Genomic DNA, 21,363 nt, shown 5'->3' with positions numbered 1-21,363 from the left:
CATTACAATATTATTATATACTATAATATGTAATAAATAATGTTTTATCTGTAGGATTGACGCGAAATCGTTTGCCACGTACCGTGGTGCCAAGTTCAAAAAATCGGATATAATGGCATTTAATAGAATTTTAAAATTCGAAGGCACGGCATATTTAATGCAAGGTCGTGGAAAAACGACTGCCATCGTCGTAGTAGTACTTTCCGATATATTATTCTTCTTAGTTGAAAGAGATCAAAAATATGCTTTCTTAGTTCCGGACAATAAAGCTGCTAGTGTGGTATCGTTACAAAAATTATTGGTACGAGAAAAAGCTGGCCAAGAATCTAGGGGTATATACTTGATAAGTAGCAATCCGGCGGAACCTGAAATGTTTGAGTTGAAAGTTCAAAAGCCTAAGGACAAACAATTCTGGATTCAAGCAATACGTTCGGCAGTTGAGGCTTGTCCTCAAGAACCTGAAAATGACACGGACGTTCTCATGGATGGCAATAGTAATAATGAATTAAGGGATACACGTTCTTCCTCCATATCGATGCTTTCCGTCGAAGAAAGGCAAAAAATGATTAAAGCTAAGGAATCGCACATATTTAGAATTGTCGGTAGGTGATTTATTTTTAATTTAATTCAGCACGATTCACCGATCTTTAAATTATATAAAATTAATTTAATCGATTTAATTTTTTAACGTTTCGAAAATCACAGGTGAATTACGAAAGAAGGACGCGGAACAGGCGTTGCTGTTCGAAGAAAAAATTAATTTACAAGTACGACTTCTACGTGCATCTAATATTTGGAATGAAAATGATAGTGATCATGAAAAAACGGATAAAGTGGAAAAAGAAATTCGCGATTATACACGTCTTGTTCAGATGGAGGCGACGGATACCACACAACTATGGCAAGAGGTAATAAATGATTTTTTTTTTTTATATTGATTAATTAAATAAACTTATGTTATTATTAATAAAACAATACATTTCAGGTTGTCGTCGCTGTACAGGAAGCCACACGATTGGCCAGTTCATTGTCATTTAGCACTGGTGGTGCAACACTTTCTAGAAGTTTAAGTTCAGCGGGCGAACGCCATAGCGAAGCTTACGTTCCACCAGCTCTTTGCGTTCCTAGACGAGCAGAAACATTTGCTGGTTTCGATAATAACAAAGTAAGAACTATGAATATTTAATTTGGAAAATGTTTGATCATTCATATGACCTTGTTATAGGAAAGATATCCTGTACGTGAATCAGCGGCGATGAATGTAGGATCATCTCTCCCAAAAGTTGGTGAATTTTCGAAAGAAAGTCCCGAGGATAAAGAAAGTTCAGAATTGGACGCGAACAAAGATCAACAATGGACTGCGATACGTTTATCTCATCACGTTTATACTTTGCTTTGTATAATCAGTAATCAAATGACGACAATCGATAGTCTACAAGCGCAATTAGCTGCATGCAAGGAGGGAAGTATGGGAAAATCATCGAATAACAGGCCGAATCCAAATCGTCAATTGGAGGAGTTGAGAAATTTGCAGGATCAGCTTAGCAGGGAAAAGGCAGCGTTTCGTGCTGCTTCTCAGCAAGAAAAAAATCAATTGGAAGAGGAACGTGCAGAATTGGCAAGGCAGAGAGAACAATTGGCTGCAGAACAAAGGGACGTTACTCAACAGCGAGATCAATTGTATCGTCGATTGGAGGCGTTGGAACGTCAAGGTTTAAAGGCAGGCTCTACTACGGGTCCAACGACAATTCATTTGTCACACGTGACACAGGCTACAGAAATTGTACAACCACGGAAGTCTCAAGCAGACGCTAAGAGAATACCTATGAATTTAATCAGCGCTACCAATCAACAGAAAGTACAAAGTAATGTTCCTGTGAAGCAACAACTCCCATTGAAGCTCGCAAGTGGAAGTAATAACAATAGCAGGTAGAACGAGTGATCTCTCACGATCTCTTCTTCATCATCATCGTCATAAGATTTCACTTTCAATCATATACTATGTTCGTTCATGTCTATCACTTTCTGCTGGGCATGTTTTAACTTAGCAGCAGCATGCTATAAATGGCTTTTCGTGACGATTCACTCTCTATGGTGCGTCACTAAACATGATTAAAGGAGCCTCGCGATAATATCGCTCTTACACTCTCGAAAGGTGTAAATCGATCTATCTTATCGATTTAGATAGAAAATGGATATTAATAAAGTTTAATGGGTAAAAATGGGGAGGAAAAAAAAAGAGAAACAAATCTCGAAGGCACCTTTAGATGCTTCTATAAGATTGGCTTTCGCATATGTCTCTCATTGTCATACCTTTATCAGAGAAACGATGAATTTTTTTTTTTCTATTGTAATCTCTCTCTTGTCGCACCATCAACAGGAGCGGAAGTACTGCGAGCCACTATAGTCCGGATCGGCATACTAGAACAGGAAGTAGCCCTGCTATCGTAACCGGATCTACGTTCTCTTCTCCTGAACTCGGCAATAGTCATGGTAATAGTGGCACCACGAGTCAAATACATTCCTCTAATCGATCTCTTCGAAACACACGATCTCCTCCTGAATCGTATCAACAACAACATCAACGAGCGGAACAGCAACAACCTTTGGAGGAGGAGGTGATCTTTTTCTGACGACTCTTTCGATTCGGACGAAAACATTCGCGTAATACACGTCCAAATACCGATGGAGCTACTCCGACGTCTGTACAAACACCTCCGCAATCTAGATCAAGAGATAGTCAGACTAGAAGCCGGGTTAAGTCCTTTTGACTTTCAACTTTCAGTCGATAATAAGACTGATCGTTATTTCTATTTTCATTCTTTTCCTCTTACCCTTTTTCATTCTTTTACTCTTTCTTTCTATCTATCTATCTATCTATCAATCTATCTATCTATCTATCTATCTATCTATCTTTCTCTATTAGCTTCTCCTTTATTCCTGCAACTTTTGATATCTTTTGAAATCTAATTCTTGAAACAAAACGAAGGAAAAAAAAAAAAGAAAAGAAAAAGGGTAGATCAAGAATATAAGAAAGAAGGTTGCAGGTTTCGGAGAATTTTACAATACAAGTACGCGAAGGAACTTTCAATGTGCTATAACGAGGAGCACGATATATGTCGTTTACTTAAATGCGATAAAAAAGAAAAAAAGATAAAAAAAAAAAAAGGAAAGAAATAAGAATTAAAGGAAGCGATTGAAAAAAAAAAGAAACAGAATAAAAAAGAAAATAAAAATAAAAATAAAAAAAAAAAAAAAAACGAGGAACAAAACAAAATAAAATAAAATGCAATGTCACTTTGCTACAACTGCTATCGGAGGCAATAATTCAAATTCTCATGCCAAATCTCTAAAACAATGACTGTGCGAAGGACTATTAAAAGATGTGCAATTCCGATTGCAGTCGGGAAAGCGAAAAAAAAAATATATAAATAAATAAATGAATAAAACAAAGTGAAATGAAATGAAGTGAAATAAAATAAAGCAAAAAAAAAAAAAAAATAAAAGAAGAAGAAGAAGAAGAAGTATTAGAAACAGGCCGGCTTAGTGAGGTAGAAACCAGCCATCTTGTTGAATCCTTGCTCGTTATGTTATTAAAAGCCGACTGAACGTTTTAGAAACGCGCGGTTTTAGACGAATCTTTTAAGTAAACCTGTTGCTGCTTGCTGAAAATGCAAGATAGATATGAGTACGTATATATTACGGTTGCATATATTCATGAATGTGTATATATATATATATATATACTTTATCATAAGTATATACATATATATATATATATATATAAGACTCATATGCTTAAACGCGTCTATTATGTGTGAAGAAAAGGAGCGTACGAGTCTCTGCTGTTATGCTATCTATAATAAAGCGCGTGCGCTTAAAATTTCAAAAACACATACGAGCACATTTTATGTATATATATATATACATATATATGTGTATGTATATATATATATATATCTTATCTGTATATGCATGTATCTATTATGATGAATGCGCGGGTATTTCTCGTGTGGTAGCTATTCTTATACCATAAACTTTAAAAGTATTTTAATACGTGCTAAAAAATGAGACGGGTAAAATTTACCAACTGTTTATAACAATAATTAATTAATTAATTAATTAATTAATCAATTAATCATTGTTTTCCGTGTGCCAAGTTGTTCGTTGATTGAAGTCGAGTTTTCAAAGTGTATTTGTTTCTTTTCCTTTTTTTTTTTTTTTTTTTTTTTTTTTTTTTTTAACAATAATTAGATCGTGATCGATCGATGTAATTGATAAAGCATGATCGATCGATACATCTTATAGAGATCATTTCTCATTTTAAAAAAATCAACTCTATTTCCCAAGTATGTAAATAAATATATACATTCATACATACAAACATACATACATACATACATACATACATACATACATATACACATACATACATACATAAGCGAGACAATTTGTGATTGAAATTTTTTTTCGAGATTATTCACTGCCATTATTGTTATATCCGCATTATTTTCATCGATTATCTATGTCGATCATTTTATTTATTATTACATTACGTAAGTAAGAAGACCGGATATAAACATTTTAGACTGTTCCGATTAATTAATATAATTTCTATTATTCTTTTTTATATATCTACACGCAAAAAAAAAAAAGAAGAAGAAGAAGAAAGTTCGTATCGTTAATTGTGAAGGAAAAGAGAAAAAAAATGCATTTTTCGATAAGTATTATGCAAAGTGCGATCATAATGCACGCTCTGAGTGAAAACGAGAATCATCTCTCATTCTTTCTAATGCATTTACACACGTATATACAGAGTGTTTACAATGAAACGCTAAAAAAAATTAGGACCTTTTATCGTAAACATCCTGTGTGAAGCATATATATATATATATATATATATATATATATATATATATATATATGCTTCATCTTCTTTGAAAATTCTATTTATTGTAAACATATATATCTTGAATTAATAGTAAAGTAAGCTGATCATAGATATATCGATATATCAATATCATTGTCTTTCAATGAAGCAAATATAACAAATCTTATATTGTATTAAAAAAATATTGTTTGACGCTTAACAATATATATATATATATATATATATATATATATATATATCGCTTTTATTATTAGCAATTATATTACAGTTTTCTACTTATCTCTACGGGATAGAGAAGAAATTTAAAAAGAAGCAAAAAATCAGAGTATTATTATTATTATTATTATCATCATTTAAACATTTAAAAAAAAAAAAAAAAAAAAAAAAAAGAAAGAAAATCTATATATGGAGATTGTCTCTCTTTCTCTCTTTCTCTCTCTCTCTCTTTCTCTTTCTCATTATCATTTTATATAACTTAGAAAAGAAATCTTATAATTGCTTGTACAGGTCACTAATTTGCCTGATTTAACGTGTTATAGCGTGCAATATGATCGAATAATAAATAGCGTCATTGTGGGCCACCATGATGATGCAAAATGCGCGACTAAAATTAATTAATTTAATAAGAGAAACATATATAATAATACTACCAAGTTCGTCTCAATCAATCGTGGTGACAATAGTTATTAAAAAGTATTCTATAAGAAATTTCAATTGTGAGAAAAGAAAAAAAAAAAAAAGAAAAAAAAAAAGAAAAAAAAAAGAAAAGAAAAAAAAGAAAAAAAAAAGCAAAACAAAACAAACAAAAATAATCATACAAGTCTATTATTGAAATGTGTCGAGAAACATGTAGAAAAGCCCGTACATGATATATCGTATTTTTAGCTATTAGTAAACCTTTAAAGATGAATGTTCGACTTCACGTTTCGTATATTCTATTCAAAGTACACGTAGAAAGCTAATTAGATCGGGATAAGTGCAAGTGTTTTAGAGAAGAAGAAGAAGAAGAAGAAGAAGAAAAATAAAAGTAAAAAAATAAGCATTCCAAATGCATTTGCACAGTTAACAGATTTCTTTTTTAACGAATATCATTGTCTAGATTATTTGTTGACTTAAAAGAAAAAATAAGAAAAAGGAAAAAAAAAAAAAAAGAAAGAAAAAAGAGTAATAAGATCAGGTATAATAATCATAAGATGAAGTCGGCTATCATCTTAAAGGCAACACGAAGAAATCAAATCGTTAACAGCTAGAGTAGTGTGGCGGCCTATGTGCGTCTTATGGCATCTAAAAGTTGATGTCATATGGCGGTACAACTTTAAAACAGAGAGAATATTATATAAAATAATAATAGTAACAATAATAATAATAACAGTAAGAATAATATCAATAAGAATAATAATAATAAGAATGATAGCAATAAGAATAAGAATAATAACATTAATAATAATAACAGTAATAATAATAATAATAATAATAATAATAATAATAATAATAATAATAATAATAATAATAATATTAGTAATAATAACAACAACGTGGGATTTTCCATGTTTTAGCGAATCTTTACGTCCCTATTGCTCATGGGAAGTATTTTTGTACGTTTACTCTGTACCTATACTACTTCACTTTAAAACTATATCTACTGTTATCATTGTGATACTCGCTACTGCGATCATATTTGGAACGTTATCGTAACATTGTAATATGTATCAAAGGGCGTACGTTTGTTTTATTATATGCGCTCATTCGATAATCTAGTATTATAAAAATCTTTTTAGATTTGAATAACTTAAAAAAAAAAAAAAAAAAAAAAAAAAAAAAAAAAAAAAAAAAAAAAAGAAAAAAAGGGAGAAAAGAAGAAGAAAAAAGAAAACAAAAAGATGGAAAAAGTACGAATCGCAATGCGATGTTTATACACTATTAATATTAATTGTTATATTATTGAGTTTTTCGCTCCGACACATTCTGTCAGAATTCGATCGTTCGACTGAAGTATTATGCGAAACTTGTATCTATCGTGACAAATCCACGTTGTACGCTCTTTTTTACCAGACTGTTCGAATCGTAGAAATATTCGTATATATATATATGAACTCTTGTATGAAAACATACGAGAGAGTTAGCTATTCGTGGTTGCTTATATAGTGACAACGAGACCTCCTCAAATGATTACTCTGTTAAATAACATCATATTCGCACGTACATAAATCGTATTTTTTATTTAGATAATATTTTTTATTCATGGTTCTATTTAATTGACCTTTTTTTTTTTTTTTATATTTGAAAAGCATTTATTACCTCTTGCCATAGCTGAGTTGTATCAGTCAGTCGCTTCATTGTGAACAAGACGCGTATAGCCAGGAATTTTCTTCTCGTATTTTTTATTTTCTTTTTTATCTCTTTCTCTCTCTCTCTCTCTCTCTTTCTCTCTCTCTTTATCTATCTATTTATCTATCTTCCTATCTATCTGTCTATCTATCTATCTCCCTCCCTCACTATTCTCATTTTCATTCTATATATTTGAAGCATGTAATAGTTGCATTTACGATTTTTTCTGCTACCAGTAAAATATCTAAGCTGCGTCTTTCTTTCGCAGTTCATCATATATTTTCGAATAAACAGAGGTTCGATTAAATTCAATTCAATTGATTTTATTCAATTGAATATGTGAAAGACAAAACGTGTTTTGTTATAAGTTAATATTTTAAACTGACAAGAGCAGAAAAGAATTAACAATAGTTCTTTTCTTCCTTCTTTAATTCCATATATATATATATATATATATATGTATATACATATATATATATGTATGTATATACATATATATATTCATACATTGTGGTACGCAATTTACATTCCTTAACATTTACACAAACATGCTGAATTTTTTGATCGTTATATAAATCACCGTTGAATATTTAGCCGTATAAAAAAATAAGAACCTATTTATTATAAATGTACATACAACTGTTATTGTAATAAAGAACGTGAAAGAAATATACATTACGTCCGAATTTATATCAAGCTACTGCTCTTTTTTTGTTTATTATATTTACTTACAAAATAGTGTCCATTTATAGATCTTTATCCTATTATTAACGCTTAGTATGGTTTGGCCCTATGCTGACGTTCCCGGCTTTTCCCACTACCGATCTTTGTTAATAATTTCTGGCCTGCACTTTGTTGAACGCCACTAGACTCTGGCTGTCTCCAAATATTTATTAAACCATCTTCTCCGACAGTTACTAAAGAGTTACTCTATAATATCATAATTAATAGATTATTTCAATTTTTCTTTTTTATTTATTTCTGTAGTTAAGGATATTTTTATATATAAACCGCTTACCTTTTCATGTAACCAACTGTCTCTTACATACTGCTTATTTCCAACAAGATTATAACAGATTTCTAGTTGATTGTTTGCGACGCTTAGACATCTTAAATTTTCACTATTGAGAAAAATATAATTATCATTATTAAACTGACTATTTATATATTTGATTAATCATTCAATATTTACCCTTTAACATTATCTGATCCTGCTAATAGGAATGGTTGTCCAAGCGCATTCGAAGGATGAAACTTAACTATGTAGCAATTATCTGGGTCATCACCCTGAAAACAAAATTAATAACAGTAATCAAGACTATTTTTTCTTTTTAACACACATAACGAAAAATTAACAATTATGCATTTGGATATATACAAGTCTTCTTGTTTTCCCATCCACCAATTTCTCAAAATATAGACAGCAGCATGTAAATGTGCATTAAAAGATTGCATATATTGGTTCGCCCGTCATCAAAGCTATAGCTCATAAACTTTACCAATTTTTGCTGTAAAATTTTGAAATGCACTAATAACACAGATTGTGAATAAATACTTAGGCAGACTTGTTTTAATTCATCTTTGTATAACTTACCTAATATCAAATAAACTGAAATAATATATTATAACTTCTATTATGCAATTCTTTCTAGAGATATATATATATATATATATATATATATATATATATATAAAATATTTTAAACAAAATTTTGAATAATACTACAATTGTTAAACAAAAAAGTAATACCCAGAAAATAATATAACTAAAACATACGTGTGCTAATGCTAAACTGCTACGTTTGAACCTTGTATATGGAGTTACTCCTTCAGCATTCCAAAATTGCAACGACGATGTAAATGTTGTACACCATAGATTGTCATTGTTCATCCAGCCTAATCCATCCTTTTATTTAAAAATACATGTAATAAAAATAATTAATCAATGTTATATTATTAAATTTATATTCATAAAAATTACATACAGACTTACCACCGAGGACTCGGTATTTAATGAATATCTTAATGCCATATCTTCTGTAGGCTGCGTTAGATCAAAGATATTGATAAGACCATCTACACTACCGGATGCCAAAATATCTCGTTTGTTGGGATGAAATGATAAGCGAGTCACATCATCCATATGTGACTGCCAATAACCTCCAAGAAGATTATTATCCTTACATTCTACTTTAGAATTACTATGCCTGATATCCCAAAACAAAATAAATGTATCTCCACCGATGTGTTCGGTTCCACCAGCAATAAGTCTTTCATCGCAACTTATATCAAAACTAGCTAATGGTTTTAATTTTCCATCTTCAGAACTATCTAGAAAAAGCAGTGTACACATATCTATATTAGAATTTGTATTATACAAATTCAGAAAAATATTTTCAGAAAATCATTTTAAAATGATAATTCTTTTAATTCAAAATATATGACAAAGAATAATATGAACCTTTAAATTCTGCAACTGCTTTTCCTTTAGCACGTAAATCGCATGCAGTAATTATTCCTTTATTAGTTGCCGTATATATAATATTCTTGGAGGTAGGACTAAATTTGATTCCAACAATAGTAGCTTTATTATGAGTTAACGTAGTAGTCCTACTTAAAGTTTCTCCTGCTGTATAGATGACGCACAAATGATTGGATGAAGCCGTTCCGATTCTGAATTCTGGTTCACTAAAGACAATAAATTAATATTAACTCGATTATAACAATTAATAAGATAAATACAAATTAAAGCAGTTTCTATGTATATACGTATATATATATATGTATATATAGTTTGAATGTTCGAATTATGTTTTAATAACATTTTCGAGTCGCGTGAACTTACGGTCTACATTTGGTAATAAAAAAAAAAAATAAATAAATAAATAAATAAAAAAAATAAAAATAAAAATAAAAATAAAAAAAAACAAAAAGAAAAAGAAAAAAGAAAAAAAATGTTTACCTTTGAGTTCCACAAACTGCTAAAACATAACTTTTTCGAAACACCGTTTCTTCAACCGATAATACTAATTCGTTTTTCTTCTTCACAGACATGTTGTTATTCTGTTTCGCTGTACCGTTCTCTACGCTAAGTTTTTTAAGAGAATCGATTATATTTGCCATATTTTTTAACACAAAGCTTTGAAGTAGACGCTACGCATTTGAGGTTATTGTCTCATTTGAATTATAAACATGCTTTGTCCGGAAAATAATACATCTGTTAATTCATATTAATGTTGAACATTTTTTATTAATTCCGTAACATGCATATGAAAGTACAAATAATATACAAAAATAAAAGAATTCTTTTTCCCGGTAAATTGCAAAATATTATTACAAATTATCTTATTACCTTTACAATGCCAACAAGAACGAAAATAACATAACCTATATTGTTATTAAACCGTTGACTTAAAGGCGCTAGTGATGCAGAATTAATTCTTAGTGCGCATGTGTATTTTCGTCGAATCAGTGGACCAATAGAATTCCTTTTGCATATTTAATTATTTTTTTTATGAAAACGAGAAAATAAATACGTGACACAGTATTTATTTATTTATTAAATATTCTTACAATTACCAAATTATTATATCTCATTTAAACCGGATCGATCGAAGTTTTTTCGTAAAAATGTGGGGCCAATTCCAATAACCATTCCGATTGTATCATAGTTAAATCTTTCATATAAGTTTTATTAGTTTGTACTATTTCGCAGTAAAGTATCCTAAAAGAATAATAAGATGTAGTAGAAACTAATAACAGAACGTATTAGAAAACCTTTGTAAAAGAATATGGATAAATTACCATTGTGGCTGTTGAATAGTATACAGGCAACTGTTTGAGTGGATATATAAATCCTTATCCCCTCGGATCGTTTTATATACACCAGTATAATGTAAATATGCAGCCTTTGGAAATAATCCCGTTGTTATGCATTTCAAGATCTGTTCTACGTTTCCTATGATAATAAATATTTATTTATAATAAAAAGCTATTTTAAAGAATCACAATTGATTTTCAAAGGATGATGATTACCATTGCAAGATGTCAAAGGAATATCCAATTTCTTTAACATTCGACAAATTTGTCCTCGAATTTCTGAAGCCCTTCGTAAAGCTTTATTGTTGAGAAAATTCTTTTGACACCAACTTGGCGTTTTATTTTTCTCATAAGCGACATAAACATTTAATAACGTCAAAAGATCGCCTTCCTCTACTTCGAATTTACGATGAGCCACTCTGGCTTTTGCAATGGCTTGACCGCCGCCAGGTCGAATGAAAACATTTTGCACTTGAAGCATCGCTATTATCGAAGCAATTTCTTCTGAACAACCCATTTGTCCTATTTCGATAAGAAATTGTAAAACCATATTACGACAAATTTTGTATTCTAAACGAGATTAACTCGAGAGAGAGAGAGAGAGAGAGAGAGAGAGAGAGAGAGAAAGAAAACTATTAAAATTATTACCGGAAACAATAAGACATTTTCCAAAAGTAGGTTCTAATGGCATTTCTGCCATTGTCATGCCTAAAGGTGTCGTCAGTTCTCCATCATTATCTATAGCACCTAACGCATAAAGTAATTCCATGCCTGCTATAAGATTTTTACTGGGTGGAGCCGATGGAAAATTGAATCGAAGTACATTATCAATTCCTAATGCTTTTAACTGTAAAATCGCTGGTGCTAAATCCGATCTTTGCATTTCTGGTGGGGTTGCTTCTGGTAATTCATTATAAGCTTCTTCCGTATATAATCTTCAAAAATGCAACAGCAACAATAAACAAAACAAAAAAATATATATATATATGTATGAAATGAGTTGAAAAATTGATAGCTAGAACAATTTCTTTTTTGTTTATTACCTATAAGTTTTTCCACTTTGAATTCGACCCGCACGGCCGGCACGTTGATCAGCCGATGCTTTAGACACGGGTACAATAGTAAGACTATTAGTTTGCGTTTCCGGCTCAAACCAGGGCATCTTGACAAAGCCGCAATCGATCACTGGAATATATCGTAAAGTACATTACATTAATATGACTTTGCTCGTTCAAAAGAAAAACTTTAATGTTAACATTACGAAACTAAAAGTAGCATGAAAGCGTACTGTGATTCTACCGTAAACGACGTTTGGAATGGTAATTGAAGTTTCAGCGATATTTGTCGCCACGATAACTTTTCGGGTGTCTTTGGCAGCTCTCCAGAATACCTTGAGTTGTTCATTGTTTGGTAGAGATCCATACATTGCCAATGGTTGTAGTTTTACTACACATATATATATATATATGTATATGAGAGAAAAAAAAAAGAAAAAAAAAAAAAAAAATAGAGAAAAGATTAAAAAACTAAGCCGTCTAATATAAGTTATTCAAGATATTATAAAGGACATACTTCGTTACGCATTATTTTAAAAAATCTTTTAATCGATTGAAATAAATAAAAAAAAAATAAAAAAAAAATCTTTTCTCAACAATAAATATATACATATTTAATTCTTTTTATTTGTTTCATTAAAGAAAAATAATTCGGAAATAATTCAAACACGATTGCTAAAATATCTCAAAATGAAATATATATGTATATATGACTTAAAACATCTTCATGATCACTGACACAAATAGAATATTTTCTATTTACGTTTTCCATCCTTTATAAGTTTAGCATGTTCTGATAGAAGAGAAACTGCCTGATCTACTTCGTCGAGTCCTGTGAGAAATGCTAGAATGTCACCGGGTTCCTCTACTTCGTGAATCTTTAAAGCGGTATCCACAACACTCGTAACGTAATTTGCTACTGGTTCTAAAATTATAAATTCAAAGAAAAAAGAAAAATGTCTAGAACATTAAGAGACGAAAATTTTATGAAACACAAAGCGTGTATATACAAAACAACATGATTTAAGTTAGCTCTACCTCTGACGTATAAAATATCTACTGGATATAATCTACCCTCGACACTCATAATCACAGCAGTATCCTTTGAAGAATCCTTTGTTGTATTCATATTAAAAAAATCGCGTAACTGTTCGGCATCGACCGTTGCAGAGGACACAACGATCTTTAAACTTTTGCGTTTCTATAATGACATAAAATCATCAATGATTTTTAGGGAAAAAAAAAACAAAAACGAATGTTACGTTTACAACAAAGATGAAAATAATTTTTCTATTTACTCTAATAATTTTCTTCAAAAGCCCCATAATAATGTCAGTCATTAAAGATCTTTCATGTACTTCATCCAATACAATTATTGCATACGTTGTCAGCAATGGATCGCTCATTAATTCACGTAACAATATTCCTTCAGTCATATACTGTAAGTAAAAAAAGGACGTTGAAACATGCATTATAATGTGTCTCAATATGATTCATTATTATACATGTACAAAAAAAAAAAAAAAAGGAAAAAAAAAAATAGAACAGGATGCATTGTTATATTCTCTACTATTCCATTGTATCTGCTTATTAAATCTCTCGTATGGAAATAATCTGATAAAAAGCTTCGGAAACATCACTGTGTCCACGATAATACAATCAACTTAAAAAAAAAAAAAAAAAAAAAAAAGAAAAAAAAATCACGTACTTTAATCTTGGTAGATTCATTGGTGCAATCATCGAAACGTATGCAATAACCAACTTCGGTTCCAAGTAAACAGTTACGTTCGTCAGCAACTCGACTTGACAATGATGTAGCTGCAACTCTTCTTGGTTCTGTTATTCCAATTATTTTGCCATCTTCGCACCATCCTGCCTCGAGAAGGTACTGTCAATTAAAGAGGAAAAAAAAAAAAAAAAAAAGAAAAAAAAAAAAAAAAAAAAAAGAAGAGAAAATATATGTAAGAATATAAAAATTTTAACAGAATCGTAAAAGAAAAGAAAATGAAGGGAAACGTACTTACGTATCTTCATAAAAAAAAAAGCAGAGTGAAAGAGTGAGTAAGCGAGAGAGAGAGAGAGAGAGAGAGAGAGAGAGAGAGAGAGAGAGAGAGAGAGAAACTAGTCCTGATAAAGAGGATTGATAAGAACAAAAAGAAACTATCGACACTTTACTTTTGTTTCCTTCTTATGTGTGGGTATATATATATATATATATATATATATTTTCTTTTTTTTTTGTGACATAATGAAGTATCCGAGTAACTTTGCTGACCACCTATTGTGTGTTACATCGCGTGAGAAAAATAAAGTTTACTCGTTATTTTTTTTCTCATTTCTTTTCTTTTTTTTTTTGTCATATCAACCACATAACTTCTTTTGTGGTAAATTTCCCATTTGAACATAACTTGCAGGAGAAAAAAAAAGAACAGGATAACAACTATCGTTTAACGTGCATGTTACATAATAATAACTATGTTATAAATAAAATTTGTAACAAATTGGTTTTACATGAAATTAATTAAAAGTAATTGGTTTACATGAAATTCATTAAAATCAATTACTTTCAAGAAATAATTGAAAGCATTCTAATAGTTGTTAATGACTTAAATATGGTTGTAGACAAAATCTATTTATTTTAGTTTTAGAAATATAAATTAATAATTAATTATGTAACGCGTAATAAATATATATATATATATATATATATATATATATATATATATATTATTTTTTCTCTTTTCTTTTCTTCGAATACATACATACGTGCGTATAAATAGAAAATTGAAATTACAATGTAAAATGTTAGTCATGCCAACACTCGAATGGATATTAATTCCTTATCAGTGTGATATTTATTTACCCTTCTTCTTACGTATAAGATAAATTAATATTTTATTATCGATCAAACAAGATCCAATTTGTCAGTAAATGAACTATGTCCATATAATTTGTATATACAAAAAAAAAAAAAAAAAGAAGAAAAGGAAAGATAAAAAAAAAAAAAGGAAAAATAAAACGAAAAAAAAATTATAAAACGAAGAAAAGCATACAACGTCATGTAGCATACATACATGGTTATAATAATTAAAAAAAAAATGCAAAGTAACTGATTAATTGCCGTACAATTAATCTGCTCTTGACTATGACTTAAATGCAATGAATCGTAATATTCTCTTCGAAATTGATTTTTGCAAAACATCATGAAATTAACAAGAGAGAAGAAACAATAGATATATATTTCTCTCGTTGAAGGGTTATCTGGAAAATAAAACGCTATACTTCTTATCTCATATCACACCAAGCATATTTTTTTGAACATCCTGTAGTCGGATGAAGTCATTTCTTTTTTATAATAGATAGCAAATACGAAATAATAGTTAATTATTAATATTTACCGTTTCTTTCTTTTTTATTCAATGGTATTCGCATTTTTATACGATTAAAAATAATTCCTAAAACAACACGGACACACACACAGATGCACCCGTGTATAAAGTTGTTCCTCGTATTTCTATATCTCTCAATTATCGTACTTGTTAATCTTATCTAACAGATAGTACGATTAGACAAAAAAAAAAAAGAGAGAAAAAAAGATAATGTTAATAAAAACTTAGAAGTTTCAATTATTATGAAAAATCATTTTTATTTTTATATATATATATATATATATTTAAATACGAAGTATATATGTATATATTTTAATTAAGAAATTAGAATAACAAATAGGCCTCTGAATTTTTTTTTATTGAGTTAAAAATGATGTTATCTGTGTCAAAACGTTATCGCAACAAGTATTGACAGAAAGCTTATTATATTTGCAAAACGATCTTTTTATCTTCCGATTTTTCTTAATACTAATATTACTGCCTTAACGTTACCTCTATACGATGATAAGATAGAGATAACCGATACATCTTAATACTAATATTTTTTTGCTTATAGTTATTTCTATATAATAATCCGACGATAAGATACATAGATACGTTACACATATATATTATGTATTTTTAAGGCATTTCTATTTATTAAAGTATTAATATGACATACGACGCATGGGACTTATGAATTGATTTATTAATTGATTTATGAATATAAGTCTATGAATCGTCGATGACAAATCGTAAACAAAAAAGAAATTTGTATCGAATAATAAACTATTGTAAAAAACTTTATAATTCACCATAAAAAATTATTGGAATTACAATATTTTGGCCAATAAAGCAAAAAAGATTGATTAAGAAATAATGTTGAAATTTATAGCATAAAAAAGAAAAATTATAAAAAATTCTAAACATTATTATTATTATTATTGATTTATTCAATTTTTATATATATATATTTTTTTGATCTCATAAAAAATAGTAAATTTGTGCTATATTTTGAGTTATCGAAGTTTGCCTAATTTTTCTATTACGTTATTATATAATATATATTTAAGTATTTATTTGTTTATATTAGAATCGACATATTTAAATTATATATTTTATGATTAAAAAATTATATATATATAAAAAAAGAAAAAAAAAAAAAAAAAGAAATCACACAAATATATAGACCCTTTCGATTTTTTCTTTCGATCGATTGTTATTCGTTTGAAAAAATACGTTCTCAGATAAACGAAAAATTTCATCCTAATTTATTGTATTAATCAAAAGATTATCGTTATATCATTTTATATATTCGTGGACGCACTCTGGCTAATACGAAAGTTTAATCAATTATTTTTCTTTCTTTTCTTTTTTTTTTCTTTTTTTTTCTTTTTTTCTTTTTTTATTTAATCGTACGCGATAATTCTCTTATCGATAATCAACTCATAGATGAGAGAAATAAATTTGGTCAATACATTCTTCTCCGTTAAAACATATCGATAAGATTTTACCTATAATGACAATAATACGAAATATTTGTGTCCTTTCTTTCTCCTACATTTTCGAAAGATATATCATCGAAGTCACGTAGATACTATCGCTATATAAAAAATTTACAAAAATAAATGAAGTTTGTATCGATCGTAATAATGAACTAAAGATAATCATTAAAGGATTCTTCACATCGATACAGTGAACTTGTATATAATTTTGATAGCAATAAACGTCGACGTATCAATGAAACATCAAATAATCTAGATAAGATTGTTAATGAAAAGGGAGAGAAGAAGAAAAAAAAAAATATATATATATATATATAGTCGAGAGATAAAGACAGATAAATAATCTATCATCGATGAATAAGGCCGACCGAGGAAGAAGTCACGCCATCAACAATTATAGGTACCATATGTACATAATCGTAAGCATACTGATAATGAAATTCTGTCAAATAGATAAGTAAAAATATAAGAACGTAGGACGACCATCTGGACAGTTTCATATATTCCCAAACACGATTAAAAAATATTGCCAGTAAAAGATAATCCATGGCTGCATGTACATTGAACATTTTCCAGCTTAGAGCGACGAACCAGAATGAATTACTTCTAAGTATGTTGGTTTGTCGTAGATGTAGAAGTTCGGTGTTGATTGTGAATGGTTCGATGTCTAGATCCAAAAGATCTTGATAAAGCCATATATAACGATTCCATGCGGCACTGGCAACGATCAGATGACCGATCAACAAGAGAACATTAGGGAGTGCGATGTTCCTTATCGACGTGTTCGAAGATGATACGTAATGAGTCGTGTCTAAGACGACAGATGTTAAAGGTAATGTTTGCATCTTATCGTATCCTCCTCGTCTGGATGGAGAGCGAATAATGAAGTAATAAAGGCCGACGATCAAAGCGACGCATCCAAGAGCATCGCAAAAACCATCAACGAAATAACCAGGTGAACCAACGTCCGATCGTTCACCTGATATGTTTGCTCTCTGTCTCGCTATGTGGCCGTCCAAATCGTCTAGCTATGTTCTCACTTGAAAGAGCATAACGCCGAGACGTCTTTGCGTCAGGGACTCGCTCGAAACACATTTGCCCGCTAACACAGCGATTAACACGTGAAAACCACTTATTAAATTTGGCGTCAACCAATACCATGATTTGCTAATACCCAAAATCTTATCCATCAAAGCGGCCAACGGACTTAAGAGAAAATGATTCGGATGATCCAATGTCAAACCCTTTACCGTTACCGCGCAAAGGGGATTCAAATCGCATGATATCATTGGTCGATACAGTGGTGTATCGTTCACCGTTTCTTTCACACGATAATTCTTCACTCTCAAATACAATAATATGTCCATTACGATAAAATATATTATCGATACTGCAAGAAATGCTAGAGTCAGTTTATTCACCAGATCGTAGTGTACGGCCATGTTATTTTTTTTTTTCTTTCTTTCTTTCTTTGTTTTCCTTTTTATATCTCTTGTAAAAGAAATAAAACAACGCTCTTTTGTTTTTATCTCCTATGATTTTCTTAAAGCACAATTCTTTTTTATTCTCCAATAATAATATCGAATAATTTCTTACACAAATTCTACGAATACACTTTGATCGTATTATTCTCGTAAAAGATCTGATAAGTTCGATGAAGAATATATTAAAAAAATAAAAATAAAAATAGAAAACAAATCAAAGACCCGTGTCAAAGGTAACACTTTAGACCATTCGGCAGACGGAACTGAAGCTTACTGAGTCACTCGCGGAGTCGCTCGAACTTCAATAATCTACCTTAACTCCTCGCGGCGACGATTGTGTCCATGCGTCGTCGCATCGCACGTAATCACGCATAATAGATATTTTACTCGACTATATTTCTCTCCCTTCACCTTCATTCTTGACATATCACTTTCTTTCATTTCGTTTTTTTCCTTTTTATTACAGTTAATAATATATAAACCTCCTAATCGCTTTCTTTTTTTCCCCCCATCATTTTATTCCTTGAAAAAGATATAGACGATCTTTAAAAAATATTTTATGTTTATAATTTTATTCATTTTATGCCTTTCTAATTTAATATTCAATTTTTATATGCTTCCTCCTAATTTATTTTTGTCATTATTTATTGCTAATAATAAATCCAATCGCTTCTTATCTACCTATCTGTCTATCTATCTCGAAGAAACAAATAGAAGAGCAATCAAGATACCCTGGGGGAAGATAAAGAAAAAAAAAGAAAAAAAAAAAAGAAGAAAGAAAAAAAAATTCTCGACCCATTTCTCCTAGATTTGTAAAAAAGAAAAAGAAGAAGAGAAAAAACAAACGATAGAGACGAACGACAAAATATATAAAATTTCCCTTTAGAACGAACGTTTTCTTCTATATGGCTTCTTTTCAACCCCTCGATACTTTTATATTCCTAACAAATCAATCCACCCTTTCGATTCATTCCTCTCATCTCTTTCTATCTTCCTTTCTTTTTATTTCCAATCTCTTTCTGTCTTCCTTTCTTTTCTGTCTTAAGAAGAGAAAGCCTTATCCTTTCTTTTTCTTTTTTTTTTTTTTTTTTTTAAATTCCATGAATTTAAATTTCGTATACTTACTGTTCGATCGTCGTCGAACATCCTCTAATTTTCATTGAACTGAGACCTTGAAGTTTAAAGACTATAGCTAAATGACGTGAACTTTACATAGGCACATGCGCATTCGAATACGTTTTTTTTTTATTGCGTCTTATCGGTCGAGACGTTTGTAGCAGATACGCTTTAATATCATAAGGGAGAGAAAAGGGTAAAGGATACTCTTGACCCTTTTATTGAACGAACGTGATATTATACGAAGGGGGAGTTATATGTTACTATTAAATTAAAGAACGTATGTATATGCATATATATAAGTGAAACAGAAATAACATCAATAATTGCTTTGATGAAATCTTCGCAGTACTTCTTTGATATCATTTTCTAGAACTACTTTAGAATTTGTTACTATACGTATATATACGGATATACATACAAAAGTTTGTTTTAGATATTGATCTTCGTCCACTATTTGCTAACTCATATTTATTATACTCAATAATATCTAATTTCTTTATTTCTTTAAGAAATTAATTCTAAAATATTTCTTTATATATTAGGTCTACATTATTGAATTAAATATTATTTTATTGCTCTTTGTCTAAAACATTAATTACTATAATGAACAGATATTTCTAAATAATTGAAAAGCATATGTAGAAAGAAAGAATTACATGAATGAAGCGTTATTGTCTACTAAGCAAAACTTATTTTCTAATTATTATATTTTTAAATACCTGTGGTAACTGCGTACTTTTTCCACATCCAGTTTCTCCGACCAGCACTAAAGTCTGATATTTTTCAAGTAAATATATGATGTGATCTCTATTTCTGAATATAGGTAGACGTTTGCGTTGCATATCCAATGCAAGAGAATGGTGAGCATTGTATACAAATTGTGTCGAAGAATGCACATCGATATCTGGCCTGTCTTCTTGCCAAGCCGAACTACCTATAAATATAAAATATAATTTACTTAAATTAAAATTAAATTTATATTGGTACAAATATCACTTGTATATTTTATTAAAGAAAGTACAGTGTATGAAAAGTAAAGTGAAAAGTATATTCAAAGTTAGGTTAGAAAATTAATAATACGTCGAAATTATCAAGATATATTAACGTGCGAATAAAAAACAATAGCAATAAAATGTATTTCTATAAATAATATTATAAAATTAAATAAAAATGAAATTGCAAAGCTTGTATTACAAAAAAAGAGAAAAGAAAAAGAAAAGAAAAAATATTGAACGTTTGTACGTACCAGGTTTAGAAAATACAGGTTTAGTATTCATTTCTTTTACAGATGTACGTATTGATAATTTATAATTGTTACAATATTATTTCACTATTATAAATCACTATTGATTAACTTATGTGATAATAATATGCGATCATTTAAATTGATAGATAAAACACATCGTACGTTTAAAAACATTTCTTAAAAACACTTTACAGTACAGATGGCGCTCAATACCGTGCTCTTTTACAAATTAAATCAAAATGACGATGCATCAAAAAGATTTATTAATGATAATTTTTTTTAATTATCTGTATAATAAAGTCATTTTCTACGTGCCATTAAGTAAATTAATATTTGATGTGCTGTCAAATTAATATCGATTTAATATTAATTTTTAATTTCTTTTCATGCGTGAAACATTACCGACCGTTCTTAAGTCTATACATACATACATACACAACATACAAACAGGAATACCTGTAAAATATTTGAAAAACTTCTAAATAATGATTATTGATAAATATCTTATGATCAATAATTTTCTGATTGGAATAGTATTTTATATTTAG

The 21,363-nt window shown here is 29.5% G+C and overlaps 4 protein-coding genes across 21 annotated transcripts in view; 1 reads left to right on the top strand and 3 right to left on the bottom strand.

Moving 5' to 3' along the window:
* LOC124951063 (rho guanine nucleotide exchange factor 28) overlaps positions 1 to 5,881 on the top strand; it is a 16,144-nt gene extending 10,263 nt beyond the window's left edge. For all 12 annotated transcript variants that reach the window (XM_047498829.1, XM_047498831.1, XM_047498827.1 and 9 more), the window contains 5 exons: positions 55 to 602; positions 706 to 908; positions 986 to 1,165; positions 1,226 to 1,929; positions 2,381 to 5,881. In XM_047498829.1, the coding sequence (XP_047354785.1) occupies positions 55 to 602; positions 706 to 908; positions 986 to 1,165; positions 1,226 to 1,929; positions 2,381 to 2,633 (1,888 nt within the window). In that variant the 3' untranslated portion in view covers positions 2,634 to 5,881. The remainder of the gene's footprint in view (positions 1 to 54; positions 603 to 705; positions 909 to 985; positions 1,166 to 1,225; positions 1,930 to 2,380) is intronic.
* LOC124951066 (WD repeat-containing protein 89) overlaps positions 1 to 10,707 on the bottom strand; it is a 17,136-nt gene extending 6,429 nt beyond the window's left edge. For 3 of the 4 annotated variants that reach the window (XM_047498843.1, XM_047498844.1, XM_047498845.1), the window contains exons 1-7: positions 10,182 to 10,344; positions 9,681 to 9,907; positions 9,213 to 9,550; positions 8,997 to 9,125; positions 8,412 to 8,506; positions 8,238 to 8,340; positions 7,952 to 8,149 (exon numbers count right to left, since the gene is read on the bottom strand). In XM_047498843.1, coding sequence (XP_047354799.1) covers positions 7,994 to 8,149; positions 8,238 to 8,340; positions 8,412 to 8,506; positions 8,997 to 9,125; positions 9,213 to 9,550; positions 9,681 to 9,907; positions 10,182 to 10,342 — 1,209 coding nt within the window. In that variant the 5' untranslated portion in view covers positions 10,343 to 10,344 and the 3' untranslated portion in view covers positions 7,952 to 7,993. Of the gene's footprint in view, positions 1 to 7,951; positions 8,150 to 8,237; positions 8,341 to 8,411; positions 8,507 to 8,996; positions 9,126 to 9,212; positions 9,551 to 9,680; positions 9,908 to 10,181; positions 10,345 to 10,571 lie in introns of those variants that run through there. The other variant, XM_047498846.1, reaches the window with a different exon arrangement.
* On the bottom strand, positions 10,572 to 21,363 carry LOC124951065 (probable ATP-dependent RNA helicase DHX35). Of its 4 annotated transcripts, none has more exons than XM_047498840.1 (13): positions 20,816 to 21,363; positions 20,289 to 20,503; positions 13,802 to 13,981; positions 13,392 to 13,532; positions 13,132 to 13,294; positions 12,857 to 13,018; positions 12,338 to 12,484; positions 12,082 to 12,223; positions 11,687 to 11,973; positions 11,255 to 11,560; positions 11,024 to 11,177; positions 10,793 to 10,943; positions 10,572 to 10,707 (listed from the first exon to the last, which is right to left on the bottom strand). In XM_047498840.1, the coding sequence occupies exons 1-12, from the start codon at positions 20,844 to 20,846 to the stop codon at positions 10,817 to 10,819; spliced, it is 2,055 nt and encodes a 684-aa protein (XP_047354796.1). In that variant the 5' UTR covers positions 20,847 to 21,363; the 3' UTR covers positions 10,572 to 10,707; positions 10,793 to 10,816. The 4 variants fall into 4 exon arrangements, with proteins under 4 accessions (XP_047354796.1, XP_047354797.1, XP_047354795.1 ...); XM_047498841.1 differs by having other exon boundaries at positions 10,799 to 10,943; XM_047498839.1 differs by lacking the exon at positions 10,572 to 10,707 and having other exon boundaries at positions 10,753 to 10,943.
* On the bottom strand, positions 16,759 to 18,978 carry LOC124951068 (ceramide phosphoethanolamine synthase). The gene is given in 1 exon segment (XM_047498847.1): positions 16,759 to 18,978. A coding segment is annotated over 1 exon segment (1,095 nt). The 5' UTR covers positions 18,409 to 18,978; the 3' UTR covers positions 16,759 to 17,313.

Source organism: Vespa velutina, chromosome 8 (genome assembly GCF_912470025.1).
Source record: "Vespa velutina chromosome 8, iVesVel2.1, whole genome shotgun sequence".
In the NCBI taxonomy this organism is placed as follows: Eukaryota; Metazoa; Arthropoda; class Insecta; order Hymenoptera; family Vespidae; genus Vespa; species Vespa velutina.
The sequence above is the reverse complement of the archived record's forward strand: the minus strand, read 5'-3'. Positions and strand labels throughout refer to the sequence as shown.

Bases quoted from the DNA above. Each gene is read 5' to 3' on its own strand.
- LOC124951065 (XM_047498840.1), bottom strand. From the start codon at position 20,846: ATGAATACTAAACCTGTATTTTCTAAACCTG. The intron at 12,224-12,337 runs GTAGAATCACAG...GATATATTCCAG, and splicing joins CATTCCAAACGTCGTTTACG to TGATCGATTGCGGCTTTGTC. The intron at 11,561-11,686 runs GTAATAATTTTA...TTATCGAAATAG, and splicing joins AAAATGTCTTATTGTTTCCG to GACAAATGGGTTGTTCAGAA.